Source organism: Poromitra crassiceps, assembly GCF_964638095.1.
Source record: "Poromitra crassiceps genome assembly, chromosome: 1".
Lineage (NCBI taxonomy): Eukaryota > Metazoa > Chordata > Actinopteri > Beryciformes > Melamphaidae > Poromitra > Poromitra crassiceps.
In genome coordinates, this window is record NC_139623.1 from 28,081,879 (window position 1) to 28,108,233 (window position 26,355).

The 26,355-nt window shown below is 42.8% G+C and overlaps 1 protein-coding gene across 3 annotated transcripts in view; it reads left to right on the top strand.

Moving 5' to 3' along the window:
- The window catches only part of tbc1d8b (TBC1 domain family member 8B), a gene marked incomplete at its 5' end in the record, with an annotated part of 29,354 nt that extends 9,957 nt beyond the window's left edge, over positions 1 to 19,397 (top strand). For 2 of the 3 annotated variants that reach the window (XM_083647792.1, XM_083647793.1), the window contains 14 exons: positions 1,230 to 1,397; positions 1,546 to 1,707; positions 2,898 to 3,048; positions 3,245 to 3,459; positions 4,238 to 4,355; positions 5,258 to 5,543; positions 5,709 to 5,838; positions 5,932 to 6,030; positions 6,113 to 6,181; positions 6,389 to 6,629; positions 6,726 to 6,791; positions 14,427 to 14,474; positions 14,604 to 14,701; positions 15,305 to 19,397. In XM_083647792.1, coding sequence (XP_083503918.1) covers positions 1,230 to 1,397; positions 1,546 to 1,707; positions 2,898 to 3,048; positions 3,245 to 3,459; positions 4,238 to 4,355; positions 5,258 to 5,543; positions 5,709 to 5,838; positions 5,932 to 6,030; positions 6,113 to 6,181; positions 6,389 to 6,629; positions 6,726 to 6,791; positions 14,427 to 14,474; positions 14,604 to 14,701; positions 15,305 to 15,733 — 2,280 coding nt within the window. In that variant the 3' untranslated portion in view covers positions 15,734 to 19,397. Of the gene's footprint in view, positions 1 to 1,229; positions 1,398 to 1,545; positions 1,708 to 2,897; positions 3,049 to 3,244; positions 3,460 to 4,237; positions 4,356 to 5,257; positions 5,544 to 5,708; positions 5,839 to 5,931; positions 6,031 to 6,112; positions 6,182 to 6,388; positions 6,630 to 6,725; positions 6,792 to 14,145; positions 14,239 to 14,426; positions 14,475 to 14,603; positions 14,702 to 15,304 lie in introns of all 3 variants that reach the window. The other variant, XM_083647794.1, reaches the window with a different exon arrangement.
- Between the last annotated feature and the right edge of the window lie 6,958 nt (positions 19,398 to 26,355).

A 26,355-nucleotide genomic window follows, 5' to 3' on the forward strand; every position in this document is an offset into this window, starting at 1 on the left:
ACTGCTTACCACACAAACACATCAGACACATCACTGCTTACCATAAACACATCCGACACATCACTGCTTACCACACACAAACACATCAGACACATCACTGCTTACCACACACAAACACATCAGACACATCACTGCTTACCACAAACACATCAGACACATCACTGCTTACCACACACAAACACATCAGACACATCACTGCTTACCACACAAACACATCAGACACATCACTGCTTACCACACACAAACACATCAGACACATCACTGCTTACCATAAACACATCAGACACATCACTGCTTACCACACAAACACATCAGACACATCACTGCTTACCACACACAAACACATCAGACACATCACTGCTTACCATAAACACATCAGACACATCACTGCTTACCACACACAAACACATCAGACACATCACTGCTTACCACACAAACACATCAGACACATCACTGCTTACCACACACAAACACATCAGACACATCACTGCTTACCACACAAACACATCAGACACATCACTGCTTACCACAAACACATCAGACACATCACTGCTTACCACACACAAACACATCAGACACATCACTGCTTACCACACACACACATCAGACACATCACTGCTTACCACACACAAACACATCAGACACATCACTGCTTACCACAAACACATCAGACACATCACTGCTTACCACAAACACATCAGACACATCACTGCTTACCACACAAACACATCAGACACATCACTGCTTACCACACACACATCAGACACATCACTGCTTACCACACACAAACACATCAGACACATCACTGCTTACCACAAGCACATCAGACACATCACTGCTTACCATAAACACATCAGACACATCACTGCTTACCATAAACACATCAGACACATCACTGCTTACCACAAACACATCAGACACATCGCCGCTTACCACATTTGACGAACAACCTAGCACCACTATTATACTTGACCTGAAATACATGCTACAGGGAATAACATATGAAAGTGCATATTTTGTACAGGGGCAGCAGTGCACACAGCTTTTTTGATATAGATGCTAATTTAACCAGACAGTATTTGCTTGAAGAAATAAATCATCTTCTGTAGTAGCCTTTTCAAATAAATATAGTTGTTGTCATGTTGTTGAAGCAAATGCAGGCCTGGGTTATTAAGTATTACAATATATCTTATTAGCTGTAGAGAATGCTGAACATGACATTCTTCCAGGTGGTTAATGTTGAGAAGCCAGATTCCAGCCACAGGGCTTTAACGGTGTGTGTGCGTGGCAAGAAGGCACTACGTTTCTCCGAGGTTCGGGACTATGAGCGGCTTGCCAAAACGATCCGCAGCCGGTGTGGGATTGCTGCCAGCCCTCAGCACTCTGTTTCAACAGAGGTAACATGCTTTCTTTTGTCCCTCTTTGTCCGTGCCTGCTTAACGCCCGTTTATTCTCAATAATCCCAATTTGCGGTTTATTCTGTATTTTCGCAATGGTTTATTAATGCCAATGACTAATAACTAATCTGTGTCTTTTTCCCCGGAGGCCATACGAGGAGAATGCCAGTCGCTCATCAACCACTTTGAGGACAATCCAGAGGATGTAACTCTGATGGTGGGGCAGAAAGACGGTAGCAAAGCCGTAAGCACCGAGGCTCTGATGACTGTTTTCCACCCCCAGGATGTTGAAAACCTTGACCCCAAAATGGTAAGAAGACGAGGAGTTTCTTTCTATAGGTTGAGGCGATGTCTCGTCATAGACGCTGGGTTAGCTGGCTCAGCCTGGCTGGGGGGCGTGGTCAGGGTGGGGTAAATCCCCTGTTCTATCCATTCAGCAAAGTTAAAATTTAGCTGCTAGCCCAGTCCAGGCAGACACGATCGGGGATTCGACCACCGCAGCAAAAGCACATCTGAACAGACATCTTGTGTTCTGCTCTAGAATCCCCAAACCTGTAGTGTAGAGCCACAGCCCCTTCCTTTGGTGAGTCAGCCCATTGAGATATATGGGCGGTTTTACCCCACTCACGCGCCAGCCGTATACAATTTTGTGGGCGTTCCCACACATGCCGACTGTCTCTATTGAAACATGCATCTTTTACTTATTTGCTCTTTGTTGGAAACAACCCCATTCACTTCACAGAACATATGACCACCTACAGTAATGTAATTAACATGGAGCTTTCAGTTACCAAGATGTATGATGTGAAAAAGACACTATTATGGTTTGGCAAATGCCTACTAAAAAAATCATAGATTTGTTGTGATGCACCAGTATCTATATAAAGAATCTTCTGCTCTATATCCCTTTGGTGTGTGGATCGAGGGTGTCATTAATCATATTACATGCATAGTATACTGTATGTCTATACGTACGTACGTCATATTTCTGAAAATACCAATACAAATTTTATCACAAAAAACAAAACGTGCATCTATTGAGAAATGCAACCAATAATAGTTGTATGGCACATAAATGAAGCGAAGCCTGTGAAGCTAGTTCAGGCAGACAACTGGAGTCGTGCTGCAGTCACATGATACATAGGCATTGCCATGCTGCTGCTGCACTCCTCCGACCGCTGTTCACTGCTTCTCAGTCATTTCTGCTGCTCACCATATATCGTTTCATCATCACCAGCATCCACCTGCAGGCTTGGAGTCTAGGTTTCCCCCTGGGGAGAAGTCACACAGAACTCACTCCCCACTCTCATTCGCCTAGCTAGGTGTACGCCGCAATGATTTACAGGCTCAGAGCCTAGACGCCATACAGTACTCAACTCTCTATCTACATTTGCATGAATTCTCAAGAATCTGTTTATGTGAGTTGGCTGAACATAGCCTAAACGACAAACAACAAATAATCTATAATAGGTAACACTGTGGTGTGTGTCGTCTGTGTAGCTTAAAGAAAAGATGAAGGAGCAGTCCTGGAATATCCACTTCTCGGAGTACGGACGGGGCACAAGCATGTTCTTTACCAAGAAGACACGCGACTTGATTGTCCGTGGCGTTCCCGAGGCCTTGAGAGGAGAGCTGTGGATGCTTTTCTCAGGTATTCATCAAATATGTCTCATGTTATGTATTTTGGCATCACTGATATGTAGCATTCTGAGATCTGTTAGTGAAGCATTGCACGTTTGAAAGTTTTATGTACTGAAGCAGTCACTTGACCTAAATTATTAAGTAGAACATGGCCGGTGTGAGTTTTTGGACTGACTGTGGAGTGTGTGTGGTTTTGCCTATTGTAGGAGCAGTGAACGACATGGCCACTCACCCAGGCTACTACAGTGAGCTGGTGGAGCAGTCTCTGGGCACAAGCACTCTGGCTACAGATGAGATAGAGAGAGACCTCCACCGCTCTCTGCCGGAGCACCCTGCCTTTCAGAGTGACACGGGGATCTCCGCTCTGCGCAGAGTTCTTACTGCCTACGCCTGCAGGAACCCCAAAATTGGCTACTGCCAGGTATGGTAACCCCTTATGTCTGCAGTTAACCCCTTACACTGTCTGCAGTTAACCCCTTACACTGTCTGCAGTTAACCCCTTACACTGTCTGCAGTTAACCCCTTACACTGTCTGCAGTTAACCCCTTACACTGTCTGCAGTTAACCCCTTACACCAGTGGTTCTCAAATGGGGGTCCGCGGCACTTTGCCAGGGGGTCCACGAAAAGTTTTCAAGTAAAAAAAAAAAAGTTTTTTTTTTTTTTTTTTTTTTTTTTTTTTTTAATAAAATGCTACATGTTACTTATTCCTTCTCAAACTACTTCCTACATGGTGCTAGTCTATCAAAATATCTTGGCTGTCATTGATTGTGTTGCATAGTGGTTTTCTGTACTGTTGACAAATTGTGATATTGTAAGTCGCTTTGGATAAAACAAAAGTGTAATAAACATTTTTTTTTTTTTTTTTTTTTTGCAAAATCTTCATAGTTCAACGAAAATAGTTTATGCTTTAAATCTAAAATGGTTCATGGATTACATTCTAATAACAAACCTATCAAATTAAAAGTCAAGCACGTTACCGTGGAAACAATTAAGCTTAGCCCAAAATCACAAATCAGAATGAGGGGGTCCCCGGTATATTTTCTATCTTGTAAGGGGTCCTTGGCTGAAAAACATTTGAGAACCTCTGCCTTACACTGTCTGCAGTCTGCAGTTAACCCCTTACACTGTCTGCAGTTAACCCCGCACATACAACTGAACTAGTCCATCCTTAAAAGCCCATTGTTTTTCTCCTGTTCAGGCTATGAACATTCTCACATCAGTTCTGCTGCTGTACGCTAAAGAAGAGGAGGCTTTCTGGTTGCTGGTGGCCGTCTGTGAGAGGATGCTGCCGGATTACTTCAACCGCCGAATCATAGGTGAGAGAGGAGGCTAAATTAATTATTAAAGGGACACTTTGCTAATTTTCAACCTGCTTTGTGTCATTATAATGTCCGGAATTATGCAAATTAACAATGTTTACGCTCCCTCCATGTTGCCTGTAGCGGGAGCTCCCCGTTCGCTTGCAGAATCTCCTCCACATAAAACGCATTGGATGGATCTAACCCTAACACTCCAAACGCGTCGGATGACGCGTTTGGGTATAAATGCTAATGTAAATGTTAAAAATGAGGTAAAAGGCATCGGATGACACGTTTGGGTAGATGCTAATGTATACGTTAAAATGAGGTAAAAGGCATCGGATGACACATTTGGGTAGATGCTAATGTATACGTTAAAATGTGGTAAAAGGCATCGGATGACGTGTTTGGGTAGATGCTAATGCATACGTTAAAATGTGGTAAAAGGCATCGGATGACGTGTTTGGGTAGATGCTAATGTATAAGTTAAAATGAGGTAAAAGGCATCAGATGACGCGTTTGGATAGAAATGGTAATGTAATGGTAAAATGAGGTAAAAGGCATCGGATGACGCATTTGGGTAGAAATGCTAATGTAAATGTTAAAATGAGGTAAAAGGCATCGGATGACGTAACGGGGAGCTCTCGGTCCATGGAGCATGGACGGTAGTAGTAGTATATGCAAATGAACAATTTTTACCATTGTTCATTTGCATATACTACTACCACCATAATGATAAAATGGATGAAAATCAGCAAAAGGGTGCCTGGTGTGAAGTGATTATTGCCTTTTCTCATCACATTCTTTCCTGGTTGCAGCAGCCTTCTAACACTAGACAGATAGTAACATTGGCACATGAAATTTGAATTGATTTCAGGGGTTAAGAGTTGTGCTCTGAAATGGTGCCTGTGTTTGTTCAGGTGCTCTGGTGGACCAAGCGGTGTTTGAGGAGCTGATTCGAGAGCAGCTCCCCCAGCTGGTGGAGCACATGACTGACCTGAGTTTCTTCTCCTCCGTGTCCTTGTCCTGGTTTCTCACGCTCTTCATCAGCGTCCTGCCCATCGAGAGCGCGGTGAACGTGGTGGACTGTTTCTTCTATGACGGCATAAAAGCCATTTTACAGCTCGGCCTGGCTGTGCTCGATTACAACCTGGAGGCTCTGATCAGCTGTCATGATGATGCTGAGGCTGTCACCATCCTCAACAAGTCAGTGTCAACTAAGATATGGACCAACTGACCTCACTATTTCAGAAAGCAGTTATAGGTTATGAATCAGAAGCAAAGCAATTATTGACATGTTTTGAACAGAATCAGATGACTTCAGTGTACATTAATGTCTGTCTTTCGGTGATGCCGTTATTTCCTGGACAGGTTTTTTGATAGTGTGACAAACAAAGACAGCCCACTGCCTCCCACAGTGCAGCAAGCTCCAGTGGGCAATAATGATCAAGCATCCCACGTCAAAGTGGACATCAGTGAGCTTATCCGAGAGGCCTACGAGGTGCTCGTACAGATTCTTCAGTTGGACTTATGCACTGATATCAATATTATTTTTAGCAAGTTCTGTGATTAAACAAATTGTATTTCTCTTCAGAAATATGGAAGTATCCGTTCAGAGGAAGTTGAGAGTTCACGGAAAAGAAACAAACTCTATGTAATCCAGACGTTGGAGGATACAACCAAGCAAAATGTTGTGAGTCCCCATCCGGTTAGAAATAATTTGTCACTCCATCATTTACTGTATGTTGCATTGAGGATTTAAACTCTGTTTACAGATTCGGGTGGTGTCACAAGAAGTCAAATTCAGTGCCTCACAGCTTGATGAGCTTTATTTTTTGTTCAAAGTGAGTCAACAGCTCCGATTCTTTTCAAGATATATATATATATATACTGTATATATATATATATATATATATATATATATATATATATATATATATACCTTCAGTGTTCTCCTACACACGACACAGATCATGAAAAATTTAATATCTTAAAACAAGAAATCTGTCAGACATTTAGCCCACATTTTGCTTCAATGTTGTTGTTTTCAGAGGCAGCATTTCCTCAGCTGCTACTGGACAATGCAGAGTCCAGTCCTGCTCCATCACGACCCCAGTCTGGCCTATTTGGAGCAGTACCAACTGGGTTTCCAGCAGTTTGGAGTGCTCTTCTCCCTCCTGGACCCCTGGGCCCTCTGCGACGGAAAGAGCACCCTCTCCCTCTGGGTCTTCCGCCTGATAGATGAGAACCAGGACGGCCTTGTCAACTTCAAAGAGTTCTGCTATGCACTTGGTAAGCTCAGTCAGTCTCTGGCCTGCTCTGTCTGGATCAATTGCTCCTGTCAACCTCAGTGTCCCTCTTGCTTCATTCTGTTTGTTGCTTCTACAGATACGTTGTACTGTGGATCTTTCACAAATAAGCTGAAATTCCTCTTCAAGCTGCATCTGCCACCAGGTAAGTGAGATAATGCTGTTTTACAAGCTTAAATTAAAATTACAAAATGATTTTTTTGCTCAGAATTTTTCTCTGGACATCAAAAAGCAATGTATGTTAGATGTCTCACTGCCATGGCACATAGTACGAATGTGCGACAATAATGTTGTCATGGTGACGTCTGTCTAATCTGTCTGCCTGTTTTGGAGCTTTGCTGCATGAATATTCATATTAAAGGTGCTGTAAGTGGTAATACAATAAAAAATAAAGTGTTAAATAGTTCTACTTTCAGTCATCACTGATATAGAGTGTTTGGTCAGTAACATGGGTCCTCTGCAGAAAATACATTTTCTGGGATCCCATCCCACTTTTATCCAATCAGGAGAGAGGATTCCACAAATGTATTTTCTGTTTACTGCAGAGTGGAGGGACTGGCTGACCCACGTTACTGACCAAACACTCTATATCAGTGATGGTTGTCGGAATGTAGAGCTATTTAACACTTATTTTAACAAAAATAATAATAATAATTAAAGCACCTTTAAACAGAGGGATATGGTCAGAGGTTGAAGCAGAAGGTAAAAACTGTTAGGCATGTTTTCTGATGAGCCAAGCAACCATCACCCTTCAAATTTAGCAAAAATTATACTTGCCTTCTCATCGTAACACATGGCATTAATATGAACTTTGTATCTTAAAGCCTTAAAGAATTATAGTACTGTAAGTTTAAAGAAAATTATTTATTTTTATTATGTTTCCTCATTAAAGTGATGATGGGCTAGTACAGATTCAAGGTTCAAGTGTTGCAAATGTTTAAAGACAGGATTCTTATCAGTATTGAAATGATTACACACAAGAAATAACACTGGTATCACATAAAAACAATAATTCAATAGCAACAGACATCACAGCCTTAAAGACGAGCTGAACCCAAAAATGACTTTTTATTTTATTTTAGTTCACATACCTGGGTATTCAGTGCACCTATTTATTAATGTATTGGGGGGGGGGGGGGTCGCAAAAATCAAATTTCTTTCGTTTTTCACACTTTTTCATATCAAAAGTTCATTTTTCCGGAATTCATTCATAACTGTAATCTACAGTATGGTGATGTAATGAAGAACTATCAAATTTCTACCCCATTTCAACTAATCATATCACGACATGGCAGCTGTCAAAAAATCTTTAGTTAGAGGAGAAAATTCCGCAGGCAAGATGGCCGCCTAGTGCCAGCAGAATTTCTAGCTCATAAATGTTAAAGGTCCCAATTCGTGCAGCTGTAACCTCCTTAAAAACGTGTGTCTCTGGTCCATAAAGCATGATTCTGGATTAATTTGTCGAAAATATAGCAACCCCGGTTCGTTCTGACGGAGTTCTCACTTCCTCATCTCGTCGCTTCCCAAGAATGGTCTGTTTCTATAATATATTCAGAACTAACAGTTCCCATTGGCCGCTGAGGGAGAGCCCGCCCCAGGCTCCCAGCGGCCAATCAGATTAGCGTCCGTGGACCAGCACGCTAGGTTGTGTCCACAACTAACGTTAGCAACGAGCTATCGCTAACTTAACGTTTGCTACGCTAAAGAGGACATCTCAAAATGCCTAGACTTACCGAATGCACCTCCGCAGTTGCTGGATCATGTACAGATGGCGTTGCTCCATCTAGAAGTGTTAATTTTGTGGCTATAGACAAAATGGTGCAGGTAGCTTGTGTGAGAGAGACCCGCGCAGTATGCTTAAGGACCCGCATGACGTAACATTAACCTGTCTGGGGGAACAGAGTGTAAGGGGCGTGGCTTGGAGGAGACTGCAGGGGGTAGCTGGATAGGGACAAATCCAACTCTGGCAGTTCTGAGCTTGTGACCACTCATTACAGGGAGGGATGACAGCAGTATATATGCATTTACAAGTAAAAACAGCTTTTGCACGGAATGGGACCTTTAATATATTTGGCCAATAAGTATGTAACATACAAAATAAAACAAACGGTAATGTCTTCATTTGATGTAGAATGCAAAGGACATTGGTTCGTTAAACTCACATTCCAGGAATTTTGTATTTAAGGTGGCTCTTTACCATGGCTAGTCGACGCTCTAGGCCGGTAGGCAGCGCTCTTCCCTCGGCTTGTCCACACCGGTCCATACGGAAGCAGACGGCTGCCCGGTCCTCTCCGGTTCCCACTCGCGTAGTGCCAGAACAGGCTCGATTTGGGGGCGGAACACGCCAGGATTGGTCAACGCCAACTCCAGTCCCCAGAACTGTCAAATCAAATCATCGACATGCTATGGCCCGCCTCTCAACCCTCTTTCATCTCAGGCAATATCTCTTTTCAGTCTGATATGTCACCGGCCCTCTCAGAGAGCCGGTTCATGTGGTCTTTAAGTAAAACACAAGGTCAGACAGAACAACACGCATGAGTAGTTTCCACATTTAAGTCCATAACTCAATGTTGAGTGAGCAGATTGCCTGGGGAAGAAATCCTTTAATTTGTGGTTCTTGTCCACATGGTGTGGTGCTGCCCTTCCTCAAGGCGGGGGTAAGAATAGTCAGAGTGCTGGGTGAAAGGACGTTGCCCTGGCAACAGAGAGTTTAAGGGCCAGTAAGGGCATTTTGCCATGGACTAGCTTCCCCACAAAGAGCATCTCTGGTGGGGGAAGAATGGCTCAAATCACCATTGACAACTAAGCAAGAGAAGAGTACCGAAAGAGTCACAGTTGGTGATGTGCTAGGCCCATGGAAAGCGAGTAGTGAGGGTGGTTTTCTGTTTCACGGAGCGTGCACGTTGCTTCAGCACCAAGGACAGGTCCCATCGTGGTGCCACAGTACAAACAAGGTGTTTGACACCTCATAGATCAAAGATAGGAAACCACGCAGTCAGTCTGCAGCTTTTCATTCGAGTCACACTACAGCTCCTGATTTCACTGATTTGCACACCTTCAACCAGAGAGGAGGAGAAACTAAAGTCAAAGTGTTTTATTGATCTAATCCACAGTATAACACTAGGTCACCAATAGGACAAGGCAAGCAACAACTAAATAGTAGGCATAAGAAAAACAAAATATCTATCTTAAAAAGAGTCACAAATAAGGGCAAAAATAGTAAAAGAAAAAAATATATAGCAAGAAATATAGCAAAAAATACAAAATAAATCACAAATAAGGGCAGAAAGTAGCAAAAATATATATACATAGTATTATAACATTAACCGTAGTTCCAGAGCCCGTAAGGATGGGCAATATGGACAGTAGGATAGATATCAAGTGTAGGAGTCCCGAATGCTGATATGTACAATATGTATGTATGTACATTACAATAACTTTTTGGAGTTGTACATACATTAGCTGTTAGTTTTTCCCCCAAAGGAGGCTGGAGGAAATGTCTTTTTATTTGGCTATTCTGTGGGTGAGTATGGGGGAGTAGTAGGAGGAAATCCCTGACCTTTTTCTTTCCCATTGAGGTTATCATGTGATCAATGTGATCACTGCTGCTTGAGTAGCCTGATGGCCTGGGGGTGAAAACTGTTACGGTGAGTCTGGTAGTCTGTGCCCAAATGCATCGGGAACGTCTACTAGACAGCAGCCTGGGTGGCTGAAGTATTTTATAATTTTCCATGCTTTCGTGAGGCATCATGTATGGTATCTTCTTTGCACGGAACTAATCAGCGAAATAATTTACTGTAGAGTTTGGTTGGAAGAGAAACCTGCAGACTCTCATCCCTCGATGGCACACAGTTGTCCTGTAGATAATTGTGAATGGTACAGATGTCATCTCAAATAACACTGATGGGCCAGATCATTACAGTCATCACATAGCCAGGCTATGATGCATACAAACAAGACGTTCATGCATGCATGCATACACACACACACACACACACACACACACACACACACACACACACACACACACACTTATTGGTGGCGGTCAGAGTAGAGAAGGGTATAGGGCATCTCAACCATTAGTGGAGTGCGAAATTATCAAAATGAGTGTGTTTACATGCACACAATAATCCGATAACTGAGAATAATCAGGTAATGGCAATAATCTGATTGATACCTTTACATGCACTTTGGTAAGTAGTGGGAACACGCCTCCAAGTCTGTGAGTGTGGACATTAAAGACCCTGGAAACCAAAATTCACAAAAACCTTCTACAGTATGTAATTTAGGGTTGTTGTAGAATGGAATTTCACCACTCCTCATGACTTTTGTAAGCCTCAAAAAGTTTGAGACATTAGTTTCAACCCAAATCCTAAATATCGCCATTTCCCTGTTGTCATTGTTTGCTGAGGCAGGGTTTGAAGTGGGCGGTTCTTATGGCTCCAAAAATGACTGCCTTCTGACGTCACTATGCAGAGCCAATCATAAAGTAGCTTGCAGTTGTCCGTTCTTACAGAACCTTTGTGCCCCCGCAGCCCGATCAGTCTGTTGAGGAAGTACCTCGGGCGAGACCTCAGCGCCAAAACATTGCGTCTCTTCTTCAAATGTGTGTTTCTGTCTGGTCACCACAGTTTTTTTTATGTACATTAAACACATATGCTGATGTTTTTGGATCTGTTGGTGGGCCATTTTCGATTATTTTGCAGCATTTATAGTTCTTGGAGGAAAACCGATTCAGAGAGCCCTAGTCTTTCAAACACACACACACAGGTTCAATGCGTACTAGGGATGCGCATTTTGAATACATTTCCATAATCGAAATTCGGAAGAATTAACGATCAATTATCGATTATCATAATATTTTTAATTTTTTTACAAAATGCCTATGGCAGAAAATACTAAAGAGACCAAAAGACGTTGCTGCCGCTCTACACTACAGGATTGGGGATTCAAAAGCAGATACATTAGACGTCTGTTCAGATGTGCGTTTACTTCCCCTATGCCCACGCGTCTATGATGAGACAGAATGTATGAATGAAGCGTCCAGCCTTGTTTAGGAAGATGAGCACACTCAGGGCAGGGTGAGACATGAACGCACGTTAAGCAGGCTCAGATGTTAATGCACGTTAAGCAGGCTCAGATGTTAACGCACGTTAAGCAGACTCAGATGTTAACGCACGTTAAGCAGGCTCAGATGTTAACGTACGTTAACCAGGCTCAGATGTTAACGTACGTTAAGCAGGCTCAGATGTTAACGCACGTTAAGCAGGCTCAGATGTTAACGCACGTTAACCAGGCTCAGATGTTAACGCACGTTAAGCAGGCTCAGATGTTAACGTACGTTAACCAGGCTCAGATGTTAACGCACGTTAAGCAGGCTCAGATGTTAACGCACGTTAAGCAGGCTCAAATGTTAACGTACGTTAACCAGGCTCAGATGTTAACGCACGTTAACCAGGCTCAGATGTTAACGCACGTTAAGCAGGCTCAAATGTTAACGTACGTTAACCAGGCTCAGATGTTAACGCACGTTAACCAGGCTCAGATGTTAACGCACATTAAGCAGGCTCAGATGTTAACGCACGTTAACCAGGCTCAGATGTTAACGCACGTTAAGCAGGCTCAAATGTTAACGTACGTTAACCAGGCTCAGATGTTAACGCACGTTAACCAGGCTCAGATGTTAACGCACGTTAACCAGGCTCAGATGTTAACGCACGTTAAGCAGGCTCAGATGTTAACGCACGTTAAGCAGGCTCAAATGTTAACGTACGTTAACCAGGCTCAGATGTTAACGCACGTTAACCAGGCTCAAATGTTAACGTACGTTAACCAGGCTCAGATGTTAACGCACGTTAAGCAGGCTCAGATGTTAACGCACGTTAACCAGGCTCAGATGTTAACGCACGTTAACCAGGCTCAGATGTTAACGCACGTTAACCAGGCTCAGATGTTAACGCACGTTAAGCAGGCTCAGATGTTAACACACGTTAACCAGGCTCAGATGTTAACGCACGTTAACCAGGCTCAGATGTTAACACACGTTAAGCAGACTCAGATGTTAACACACGTTAACCAGGCTCAGATGTTAACGCACGTTAAGCAGGCTCAGATGTTAATGCACGTTAAGCAGGCTCAGATGTTAACGCACGTTAAGCAGGCTCAGATGTTAACGCACGTTAACCAGGCTCAGGTGTTAACGCACGTTAACCAGGCTCAGATGTTAACGCATGTTAACCAGGCTCAGATGTTAACGCACGTTAACCAGGCTCAGATGTTAATGCACGTTAAGCAGGCTCAGATGTTAACGCACGTTAAGCAGGCTCAGATGTTAACGCACGTTAACCAGGCTCAGGTGTTAACGCACGTTAACCAGGCTCAGATGTTAACGCACGTTAAGCAGGCTCAGATGTTAACGCACGTTAAGCAGGCTCAGATTGTTAATGCACGTTAAGCAGGCTCAGATGTTAACGCACGTTAACCAGGCTCAGATGTTAACGCACGTTAAGCAGGCTCAGATGTACGCTGTTCAAGTGCTGGATGATTGGCATCGTGGCCTTGTTGTACTTATACATGGAAACGCAGTGCTTGCAATGAGCAAAGTCGTCTTTTAACTCGAAATGGTCCAAAACAAAACTCCGCTTTGCTGTCAGTGTCTTCATTTCCACTGAGTGCTGATCTCATCACCTCGCAGCCCCACCCCGTACTCCTAAAACTAGGTAGATTGCACCCTCACCTGGTTGCGACCACGTAGTGAAATCAAATCCACAGCACAGAGCACATCTATTTGATAAATAATAGAAATCTATAAAAATTCCACATGATCGACGTGATTCCTTAACGATCAATTATCGATTTGCAATTATTGATGCCCATCCCTAATGCGTATACCACGCCCACACAATCCAAGAGGGAGCCAGAGGGGAGAATTCTGCCTAGTTTCTCCATGACTTTCAAACCTAAATTTATATACTTTGCGACGTTCATCATCGTTCAAATTTGGCTGCGGACTTATTAACATAGGTTCCTGTGGTGTGATTAACTCAAAATGCACATTTATTTGAGGTTTCCAGGGACTTTAAGATTGGGCCATGCACTGAATAAAACTGATGATTCGACAAAAAGCTATCTGATTTCTCATAATCTGATAATGGCCTTTATCCGATAAAGCATATGGGACTATGCTGTTTACATGACCACTTGAATAATCTGGTAACTCCATAAATCAGATAATGATAGGTTTATTAGTGTGCATGTAAACACACTCAATGATATAAGCAGAAAGTATTTAATGAGGTGTAAAACAATGGGGGAAATACTAAATTCTCATCGGCTGGACGTACTACGTACGTACGTATGTACGTACATACATACGTTGAATTTGTTTAGTCTGTTATATGCTTGTATGTGTGTATATGCTTGTATATGTGTCCCAAGTCTTGCCCTCTTTCCTGTTCTGTTCTGTGTTTCTTAGTGTTCTCACATAGACTATCTTCTAGCTTTCACAGGTAGTCCTTTGCACACAAAGGAACAAAGAATCCAGCACTTTATTCCAATGACTGAAGACTCTTCCCACTTCACTAAACTAACTGGTCAGCTTCTTTGCTGTTTCTTTCCCCTTTCAAACTCCCTTTCCACTTTTCCCTTTCCCCCTAGATTCTATAATAATTCTGTCTCAATGCTTACATGCTTGTATTGTTATTGTTCTGGATGCAGTTTGCTTACTTGTGTTGTTATTGCTCTGGATGCAGTTTGCTCACTTGCTGCTTATATATTTCAGCATTTGATCTTCCAGAAGATGGCGTGATACGGAAAAGTCCTGAAAGAGGTAATATTTCACTGAGTTTATCACTTCCCTTTAGCACAAATGCTACTTTTAGCAAACGTTCCGTAGCCATAACAAAGTTACTGTGGGTGTTTTAGTTTATAAGTTGCAATTTGTTTGTCAATTTGACAGGTAGAGGAAAGGTGGACCTGCAGGCCTACCTGAAACAATGGCAAGATGAGATACTTAAGAAAGAGGAAACCATCAAGGACTTACCCAGAATTAACCAGGTAATTAAACCATTGATGTGGTCCTCTTCATTAAAGAAAATCCTTCTTAAAACAACTTCCAACAAATGCTAGGTATTCTTACTTATTCTTTCAAAAAGTGCTACTATTCCTTTTAAAAAGTTGTTTTCACCACCAAATATACTATTGTAAGTGGCCTTTGATAAAAGCGTCTGCTAAATGACGTGATGTAATATAATGGTCAGTAGGTTATTAATGTTCTTGGACTTGGCAGCAGGGGGTAGCCTGGGTAAACCCATCCCCCACGTGACCTGCTCTCAGACCTGTTCTCAGTCACTATGTGACTGGGAACTGAGAGAGCAGGTCACGTGGTGGCTGGGTTTACCTAGGCTAAGCAGGGGGATGCAACGACAAAGACCAGCCTTCAACTGGAGGCCCAGGGTTCACTCATTAGTGTCGGCAACCATCCTTCCTACCAGTCCCAGGATTGCTGTTCTGTAGCTGACCCTGACTTTTGACCTCCCCTGTTGAGGAGGGCAAGGACGAGTGATGATGAAATATCACCTTTTATCCTATGAAATATGTCACTTTATCTGATATAAATTGCATACATGCGTATTCTCTTTTCTTCCCTCTTTATCTCAGACTCAGTTCATCCAGTTCTCCAAGACCCTGTACGACATATTTCATGGCGACCCAGATGAGGAGTCTCTGTACCGCGCTGTGGCCCACGTGACCAGCCTCCTTCTGAGGATGGAGGAGGTGGGACGCAGGCTGCAGGAGCCGAGCAGCCCCCGGGAGCCCGCAAAGCCCACAGCTCACACCGCTGCGGAGGGCCCGCTGGCTGAGGAGGCGCCTACCACCCCGGAGAGCTCCGGCACCTCCAGCCCCCACCGCGCCCAGGACGTGGGGCACAGCCCGGCCCAGGTGGAGTGGTCTTTTTCTTTCGAGCAGGTCCTGGCGTCTCTGCTCAATGAGCCGGCCATAGTCAGCTTCTTGGAAAGACACGTAGACCTTCAGACTAGACTGAACCAGGCCAAGATCGCCCAGCTGAAGGTAAAGGCAAACAAGTGATTGGATACACTGCGGGTCCGGCTTCAGTAAGATATTGTTGAAATGAATGAATAAAGGGGGATACTTAAAAGAATACGGCTTTTCTAGCCAGATGACGATGATTAGTTGATGGCTTGCAGCAATGGCTGATACAGCATGACGAAACAAACTTCTCACTGGGGTGTCAAACTCATTTTACTCCACAGGCCACATGGGACCCAATTTGGTCTCAAGTGGGCCCGACAAAGAACCAATGCATAATAACCTATAAATAACAACACATACACATTTTCCTCTGTCTTTTAGTGTAAACATTAAGCCTACAGGTGCATTTTAAGAACACGTTTTCACATAAGTTTATCTCAGCTACCATAGGCCTGTCATATCAAATCTACTGTCAATAACTGTGCATTACAATTGAGGGCAGCTGTGCAGTTCTCTATATTCAAGGGTATTGAAAATAGTTTGCCATTTAGTGATTAATACAGAAAACATGAATAAGCTACTTAATATTATAACTTGCACCTGGAACCTTAGCCTTCACAAGTGCATCAATATTAGGTGTAAAATCCTGAGCTTGAAAAATTGGAATGGATTTCTCAGTACAATTTTTACACTTCAAGTCATCCCGTGTGCCAGATTGGACCCTTTGGCGGGCCGGTTCTGGCCCCCGGGCTGTATGTTTGACACCCCTGGGAAGGCGCTCCATCTTTAAGTCACTGTATGATGTCGTCGTAACCGTCCACTGATTAACACCTTTAGTGCATTCTCACGTTAAGCCTCTTTGTAGACATGCTTATCTTTGATCATTTTTACACCATCAAATCTGATGATGCATTTTGGACCCAAGTGATCTGACGAAATACATCCTCTTATGTAGCCTCACGTTCTATAGACTTTCAATATTTGGAATATGTTTCCTATGCCATGGCACAGTTAGGCTTTTAAATTGATATGAGTGACATTCAGTACCGTCCACCATAGTCTGGAATATTATGACAGGCTGAGATAAAGAGGTGCCTGTGAGCCGGCAGGGAGATTCTCTGGAGATATCGGTGTGTTTGTTTCTGCTTCAGATCGGTTGTCACGACTCACTGCTGTAAAGTGAAACGCCTTCAGCTGTAAATGCTAAAACACCCATTCTGACAAGTGAGCACTGGACTCTGTGGCTTCTTACTATAATGGAACAGGTGTTGTGCTCAAAAGAATAGCATGAATTATTGATGTGAGTGTTATTCTCCTGTAAACCTCAACTACTTTTCAGAAACACCAGCTTTTCAGTTGGGGCAGGCACAGAGTATACAGTATGGGGAAGGACATGCTCTATTGGTGTCTCTGGAAGCCATAAATTGATGTCTGTCCTTGTCTGAGTGTGGATATTGGATACATTATATTGACAGTATAAAAGATGCAATTACGGTATTATACTTTGTGCAATAACATACAAGGGGGAATGCTATACTGGTTAGCCACAGCACACTCGGTCTCTTTCCTACGGTAGCACATCAATAACCACAGTACAGCGTGACCTCAACTATGTCTTATGCTGGAAACGTGACCGGTGTAGAAATCGTAAAATTGTTGTAAAATTCCACAAAGCTGCTGCAGGGGCAGTTTTGGAAATCACATGAATTCCTCTTCTGAGTGACTCATATTGATAAGTCCAACAGCTGCAGCAGCTCAATGGAGTTCACACACACACACACACACACACACACACACACACACACACACACACAGACACACACACACACACACACACACACACACACACACACACACACACACACACACACACACACACACAGGCAGGGCTGAAATAGAGTAGAAAATGTGCTGTGTGCTCTTCAGGTTGAAGGCTTAAAGGGAAGGTGTCATTAGTTCATGTACTGTTTGCTTAAACCACAAATTGCATAACGCTATTATTTTTTAGAACGAGTACAGCATAATGTACATAAGGGTCAGTTAAATCCAGTGGTTTATTTGATTATTGTAATTATGAAGACTTGCATTGAACATTTATAATAAGGCATAAGTTAGTCGGTTGTTGTGGATACACCTATCCACACCTTTCTGAGTGCATTTTGCTTTATCAAATCTCAGGGTGCAATTTGTGTAAAATAAACAAAAGGGAGAAAGGCGGTATTATTTTTGGAATGGGGGCATCTATGTGACTGAGTTTAACATAGGCTACATTTTGTCTGTAATATTAAAATATAGAGCATCTATAGCAGAGTTACAGGATTTGCCACATTATGCTAGCCTTCAACAAACAGCCTACTACTGTATCACTGCGAAATGCCAGATAAGATGTATTTTAGTTCATATTTTTGTCCCGCTTCCTTTTACTTGTATTTGCTTAGATCTCAGCAAATTTGTTGCACAAGTATTGAAAAGTGTGTTTGAGAAGTCCAGACTGCTGCAGCGTGTCATTTCCAGGGGCCAAATTCACTAAAATTACATACCAAGATTTGTGCGAAAAACGTGTTAAAGAAGCTTCTTAAGTGCAGTTTGTCTTTTCTTTCCTAAATTCTTATGATCTTTCCATTTTCTAAGGAACTTTATTATGTTTACTACCTGTTGGACTGAAAATGCAGTCTTATTTGACGTTACTGTTTACATGAGCCATGTAAAAAAAGAAAATGTAATAAAAAAAACTTTTTTACACCATCACAATACATGTAAAACTACTTCACCTGTCATATTTGTCAATTCCAGGATCCAAAGCTCAGTCAATTTGAGAATGACAATAATTTCAATTGAATAACTGAAAACTTAATCCAAGTTAGTAATAGCCGTTTCCACATTGCAGATTCGGCTTGAGGCCACAAGGACCCAATAGCTGATCATGTCATAGCCCACAAGACAGATTTTATTTGGAGTATTTAAAATAATCCTTTCTGACAATGGTCCCGGTATTTCAGTACAACCTGCAGTTTTTTTGTCTGCATGAACAGTAACTAACATCTCCTAAACTCCTAAAAATTTCAACCACTTATCAAAGATAAGTTTCTATTTGACTTTTTGTTAATACATCTTTATAGGGAGGATTTTCTTATATTAATTTATTGCGAGCCTTACCTTTTTTTAATTATTTAAAAAATATGGTAAAGGTTAAAGAAAGCCAAAAAAAGTTTGTTCACAAACAAATCAAGGAAGAAATATAGGACAATGGTTGAGAAAATACAACCTTTTGATGGTCAATTTAACATTTTTCCTGGTGCAAAAGAGAAATGGCACTTAAGAAGACCCCCCACCCCAAAACAAATAAAAATACAAAATAAAATAAAACAATGGTTTTGTGATTCCTGCTTCTCAGAGGGAATAAATTGTCACCATAGGAGATTTAAGTTTTATGATCAAAGACAGGAAAATCACAAGTAGAGGGTTAGAAGCCTTCATTACCCTGGCACGCTGTCAATTTGCCATTGAGCATGAAAGTGCTATGAAAGTACATCGGCATGGATAATGTTGTAACTGCTACGTAATATGTGGTTCATAACGTCCTTTATATGTGCAAATGTAGTTTTCAGGTTTTGTTGTCAGTGGTGATTGAAGTTTTGGACATTTAAGTGAAGCATAAATATTTGCTTGACTTGCTTGGTTAAATATTTCTGTTTTACCTGCTTGGTGATGATTTTTTTTAAATCTTCCATACAAATGTACTACAATAAAGAGTGATTATTCTATGAACAGTGAGTTTGTGATTCTTGCTCAGTGCCAACAATGGACTAAGCAAATATTAATAGCAGCCTCCTGGTCTAATGTCATTACCTTCTTATGAAAACATTACAGTAACGTTACTACTGCATCATGTGCTCATTCATCCATGTGTCACACAGACACCACTGATTTGAGTTTGACACTGATTGGTCAGAACAGGCTGACATATTTGTTACTAATTGGTCCAGAAGGGGAGTTCATCATTGATGGGGGATGACATGTTTACTGTTGCCTTGTTTTCTTTTTGCTGTTGCTGTTTTTTATTTCAGTTTTTGCGTTTTAGGGGTCATCGTCAGGTTCTTATTTGCACTGCTCTTTTTGTGCTATAATTTCGATTCTGCAAAGACTAGATATCGTCTTAGATTTTGGATATGGTTATATAGCATAACATGTCTTTTCCTGATTTTAAAGGCTGCATTACAGTAAAGTGATGTAATTTTATGAACTTAACGTTATAGCCATTATTTGCCTTTACCCAGTTAGCCATTATATCAACATTACTGGCGATTATAAAAAAAATCTCATTGTGTAAAGATTTTGTGAAAGCACTAAGTCAGAGAAGGAAACCCTGTCTTTGCATTTTCTTTTGATCAGTCTTGCATTAATAAACGTGCTTGTTGTGACATCTCACATGTGGCTTTGACTTACAACTGAACATTTAGCCCACTTCGCAGAAAATAACGAGATATGTGTATATCGCGATATGATTTTTGCTCCATATTGGCCAGCCCTAACCTCAGGAAATCTATCAATGGTCAACTGGAAGTTAATGGCGATCCAAATAAAGAATTGTCAGTTGGCAGTGTAGAGGTTTTGGCCACACAAGGCAAGATTTTGTGTAAGAAAAGAAGAAAGAAATATTTTTTATTTAATTAGGTTAACCTTTAACTAAAACTAAGGGGAAATAACTAAACACAAGCTACATTAAACCAACAGAACAAAAGGTGTATCAGTGAGGAGGGAGAGAGACTAAATGGTCTGAAAGGGGGTCAGCTGTGCACAAAATCGTATCAAATGGGGTCTATGGAACCACTGAAGTTCTACTCATAGTGGTTAAAGTATAGGTTCCACATGCAGCATAAATGCAAGGGGTGTTGTGTTTACTCCAGTTGTTTCCTTATAGGCCTGTAGATAATCTATACATCCATCTATTTATATATAAAATTGAGTATGCAGGCTCTGTTTGTTTCAAGTTCTGTGTTCGGCCACAGCTATGCCGTTTTACGTGCGATCGGGCTGAAACCTTTAGGGTGTGTAAAGGGCACCCGTGCGGGTGACCTGACGGAGCCGGATTTTTTATTAGGCTAATTAGATAATGATGTGATGTCATCAGTTATGTCATAAGGGCACACAAGGAGGCATTGTGACAAGACTGATCAGTGATGTCACACACATACACAAGGAGGCATTGTGACAAGACTGATCAGTGATGTCATAGGGGGGCACACAGACACACACACTGATGATGTCATCAGTGATATAATGGGGCACACACAAGGAGGCATTGTGACATCACTTGATGCAATAACATTTAGTGAGCAACACACACACTTGTGTGCGCCAATAGGGCAGGCAGATTCACAATGTCGCCACTTTCCTATGTGGCCTACTGTATGTAACTTTGAAGTAGACAGCATTCTGTTGGATAAAAAAAACACTTAAACAATTTAACATTAAAAAACGAATAGCAATCAGTGATAAACATCTGGTTTTGGTGTAAGTCCCCCAGATTTGAGCAGTCTTGGAGTGTCCCTCTTGGAGAAAGGTAGTCATGTATTATTTAATTATTATTATGTGTACCAGTTGACAGTTCTTTTTGTTAACAAATATATTTATTTCATCCTTTTACAGAATACCAAAAAAAAACAAGGAAAAGAATATACACAACAGCAAAAAAACAGAACAAAGCTCCATACCACACCAGCGTCCCCCACACAGCTGACATCACCAACGTAACCATATCATTATCAGTGAGGGATGCCATCAGTGATGTCACCAATGACGGCACTCGAGTAATTGCAATCCCCCTACCATAATAGGGCAGCATTTGCTACCAGGAGAGAATAAGGAGATAATAAAGTCAGAATAGATGACATCACTAAAGCAGCCGTGATGTCATCAGCAAGAGACGTAATCAGTGATGACGCCACCCCAGCAACTGCAATCTCACTACCGTAATAGAGCGGTGTTTACTACTACAATATGACGGCGTTCCGCCATTAGTTCATTCTTGAGTCCAAATCGCCATTTGAGGCAAATTGGAAGAAATTCCGCTAAGGCACTCCTGAGATGTTGCATACAGAGCTTGGAAATTGGGTGTGTGAGGTCACAGTGACCTTGAACTTTGACCTTTGATAACCAAAATGGAATCAGTTCATCCTTGCGTCCAAGTCGATGTTTGAGCCAAATCAGAAGAAATTCCATCAAGCTGTTCTTGAGATATCACGTTAACGAACTTCGGAATGGCGTTCGTGAGGTCACAGTGACCTTGAACTTTAACCACCAAAATGTAATCCGTTCATCCTTGCGCCCAAGTCGACGTTTGAGCCAAATTGGAAGAAATTCCATCAAGCCGTTCTTGAGATATCGCTTTAACGAACTTGGGAATGGCATTCGTGAGGTCACAGTGACCTTGACCTTTGACCACGAAAATCTAATCAGTTCATCCTTGAGTCTAAGTCGATGTTTGAGGCAAATTTGATGAAACTCCGTCAAGCCATTCCTGAGATATTGCGTTAACAAGCTTGAAAATGGCGTTCGAGAGGTCAGTGACCTTGACCTTTGACTTTTGACCACCAAAATCTAATCAGTTCATCCTTGAGTCCAAGTCGATGTTTGAGGCAAATTTGATGAAATTCCGTCAAGACATTCCTGAGATATCACGTTAACAAGCTTGAAATGGCGTTCGAGAGGTCACAGTGACCTTGTGGCTCATTTCCACCACATTTTACTGCCCTGCACAGCTCGTCACCACTCGGCTCTAATCGTTTCGGCCCGATGGACGTTTTGCTTCCACCGCGGATCATCTGCCCCCACCCACCCCCGCCCACAGCTGGTCGTCATAGCGACCGCATATCTGTCCTTCGCTTATAGCCGAAGTAGGCTATAACATAACGTTACAATTAAATCCATCCACAGAACTTTTAAACTGTTTATGAAATACTGGTGCCTCTAAATGACCTACAGTGTACATGGGCAAATGTGACAATCGGCCAGGAGAATGGATATCACTTTGTAGTTAGTCAAACTCACAGGCATGCGCTGCGCTGTGCGGGGACGGGAGAGGCGCAACAGAGTGAAGCCTGTACCCCGCGGCCTCTCACCAGGTAAGACCACGGCTTCACCAAACACCCGCTGCGGCCTAGCGGAGCGCTGCAGCCTCCACTCAGCTACAGAGCTCCCTGAGCAGCAGACTTTTTTCTCTCTCAGACAATTGAACACCCGCCACGATTTTATTTCACCGGAGGCGAAGGCAGCAACACAAAAGACTGATGGAAATATACATAACAGAAGAGAAGGTAAGCCCACTAAACTGGTATGCAGCCGCCAGCATTGCATTGACAGTCAGTAGACAGAGTAAACACGATTCTGCCTGACCAATCAGTCGTCAACAATGTTTTCACGTCACCGTATGAACCCGGGTTCACAGAATAGAACCACGACGAGGCAGGTACTAAAAGTAGCACGACTCGACCCCAATACAACCCGGGCTGGGATAGTTTTTAGTGGTGGAATGAGACCATTTATCGAGTCGAGCGGAGCGGGATCGCGCTACTACCTGCGGTGGAAATGGGCCATTAGTCTCGCTGGCCAGCCTCCTCTCCCTTCCGTCCGAGGAGTCTGGCGCCGCAGGTCTCCATAACTGGGATACACCCTCCCCTGCTCTACTCTGCTCTCCCATTGGAGCGACTGTTTCGGTGGCAGCCGGATGTCCGCTTCCGGCTTATTACAAACTCTGTCATTGGCTCCGACCATGTCAATCAGAGTGGCTTCCGCTCCCTCCTCCCTGTGTGTCGCTGTAAATAGTGCCCTGCCGCCTCAGTGAAAACAACGCTAACTAGCTAGCAAGCTAACGGCAGAAACCTACACGCTAGCTCGTTGCTACACGCTAAAAACGGCAAGTTGGATTGTTTGAAACTATTTTCTAAGGGCACTGCCGCTAAGCGCCGCCCATCACAATCCCACTATGGAGACCTGCGGCGCCAGACTCCTCGGACGGAAGGGAGAGGAGGCTGGCCAGCGAGACTACAGTGACCTTGACCTTTGACCACCAAAATCTAATCAGATCATCCTTGAGTCTAAATCGATGTTTGAGGCAAATTTGATTAAATTCCGTCAAGGCGTTCCTGAGATATCGCGTTAACTAGCATCGGATGGACGGACGGACAGACAACCCGGATCCATAATGCCTCCGGCTTGGCTATCGCCGGCGGAGGCATGAAAACGTAAACCCCAATATGCTTAAATGAAAGTGAATGTGCAATGTGGTGGCTTCCAACATATGGCAATCTTTTTTTTTCTGCAGTCAAAACATTTACCACAGACTGGGCAATTAAATTGTTTTTCACCTGTGTGGACTATAATGTGTCTTTCCAAGGATCTTTTTCGAGCAAAACCTTTACCACAGACTGAGCAATTAACCATTCCTCTCTTGTGCTTCTCTTCTGTGTGGACTATCATGTGTTTTTTCAAGCTTCTTTTATGACAAAAACCTTTACTACAGACTGAGCAATTAAATTGTTTCTCTCCTGTGTGGACTGTCGTGTACCTTCAAGCGTTCTTTACGAACAAAACCTTTACCGCAGACTGAGCAATGAAGTGGTTTCTCACCTGTGTGGACTATCATGTGTATCTTCAAGTACCCTTTATGACCAAAACCTTTACCACAGACTGAGCAATTAAATAGTTTTTCACCTGTGTGGACTATCATGTGTATCTTCAAGTACCCTTTATGACCAAAACATTTACCACAGACTGAGCAATTAAATTGTTTTTCACCTGTGTGGACTATCATGTGTCTTTCCAAGGATCTCTTTTGAGCAAAACCTTTACCACAGAATGAGCAATTAAATTGTTTCTCTCCTGTGTGGACTATAATGTGTTTGTTCAGGTTTCCTTTATGACCAAAACATTTACCACAGACTGAGCAATTAAATTGTTTCTCACCAGTGTGGATTTTCATGTGGCTGTTCAAGTCTCCTTTTCGACCAAAACCTTTACCACAGACCGAGCAAAGAAATGGTTTATCACCTGTGTGGACTAGCATGTGGCTTTTCAAGGTATTTATCACCAAATCTTTCGCCACAATCTGAGCAACTCAAGTGTTTCTTCCCAAGAACTTCATTGTTTTTCTGTGAGTCTAAACCTGACTGAGGTTCACTAGTTCCCATCAATTTTTCATCAGTGTCTTCAGTCTCGGGTTCAGAAGAGTCTGAAGTCTTGTCATCACTAGTTGGTTGTAAATTACTAGCTAAATATAAGTTCCTGGCTGGTTCTGATCCTCCACAGTCCTCTCCACCGGCTTCTGTTTTCATCTGTTCAGTTGAGCTGCTGGCTAGAGGCTCTGCCTCTCTGTTCTCCTCAGTTTGGCTTTGATGAAGCTGTGTGGACTGAGGTTTCTCTTCCTCATAATATTCACTCTTCATATGGAGTTCCTCCTGTTCCTCTTTACTGTGTGGGGGCTCTGGGTCCTCCTGAAGCTGCTCTCCCTCCTGACTGGTCCAGAATTCCTCCTAGGCTGCTCCTCTTTAATGTGTGGGGGCTCTGGGTCCTCCTGGTCCAGACTAGGGCTCCAATCCTGCTGCTCAGCGGGAACCTCTTCTGTAATGACCAACAGCTGCTGGATGTCTGGAGGCAAGGCTTCTCTGTATAACCGCACAGCGTCCAGCAGTTTTCGTTGTGGGTCGATCTCCTCTTTTGAACGAGTAGCTTCCTCCTCGTACTTCCTCTGTGCCACAGTTATGGGACGGCTTCACAGTTTTTGGTCTTTAGACATTTTAACACAATGACAGATACGATTCCTCCTGAACTACTGACAAACCTTACCCCGCTCGCCGGGCACTTCTGGCTCATACGAGCCAGAAGTGCCCGGCGAGCGGGGTAATGACAAACCGTATCCTTCAAAGCTCCACAGCTAAACACCATAAGCGAGGAGCTTCTTCTCTTCAGAGGGAGCAGCGGTTCCAGTTAGATATTCCTGATAATATTATCCGCACACACGAGTCTTCTGTTTATAAATTAAACTTCTGAAATGATATAAGCGAGAAATAATACGCAATTGCTACTCCTTTCAAGAACATTTGCATCATGGACGTAAAAGACCCATAGATATCTATGAAAAGACCTGCATCCACCGTGGCCGCCATCATGCGCGACGTCACAAAAAGCCGCGCGCCTCCTTGTGTCCTGTATATGAACGATTGCTAATAAAGTTGTAAAAAAAAACGTAAAGAAAGGCGGGATGGCCTATATTACTAGTCTCGGTAACCAGTTTAGGCTGAGTTCACAGTATCAGTGATCAGGCGCTCTGCATTGGCTCTCTGCGCTCGGGGTAGTCCGTCAGGCTCCAGCAGTGGGTGAAGCAAATGTGTGGGGGCTCTGGGTACTCCTGAAGCTGCTCTCCCTTGTGAAAAATACGCAGACGTCGTGCGGCAAGCGAATAATTTTCTTTCGGATGATGGCGAAGGCTGGAGGCACCCTCGCTGCCTGGACGAGCGGTAAGTTAGCAGGAATTTCACTTCCGGCCATCAGGAATTCCACCTCCGGTTATGTTTTTTTGCCTTCAGAATAAAAGCATGATCAAGTTCGATTTTTACAATAAAAATTAAAGTAGAAATGTACCTATGACACCCAACACAATGAACATAAGAACACTAAGATGGACCTCTAGTTTAAATGAAAATAGACCAGCAGAACAAATA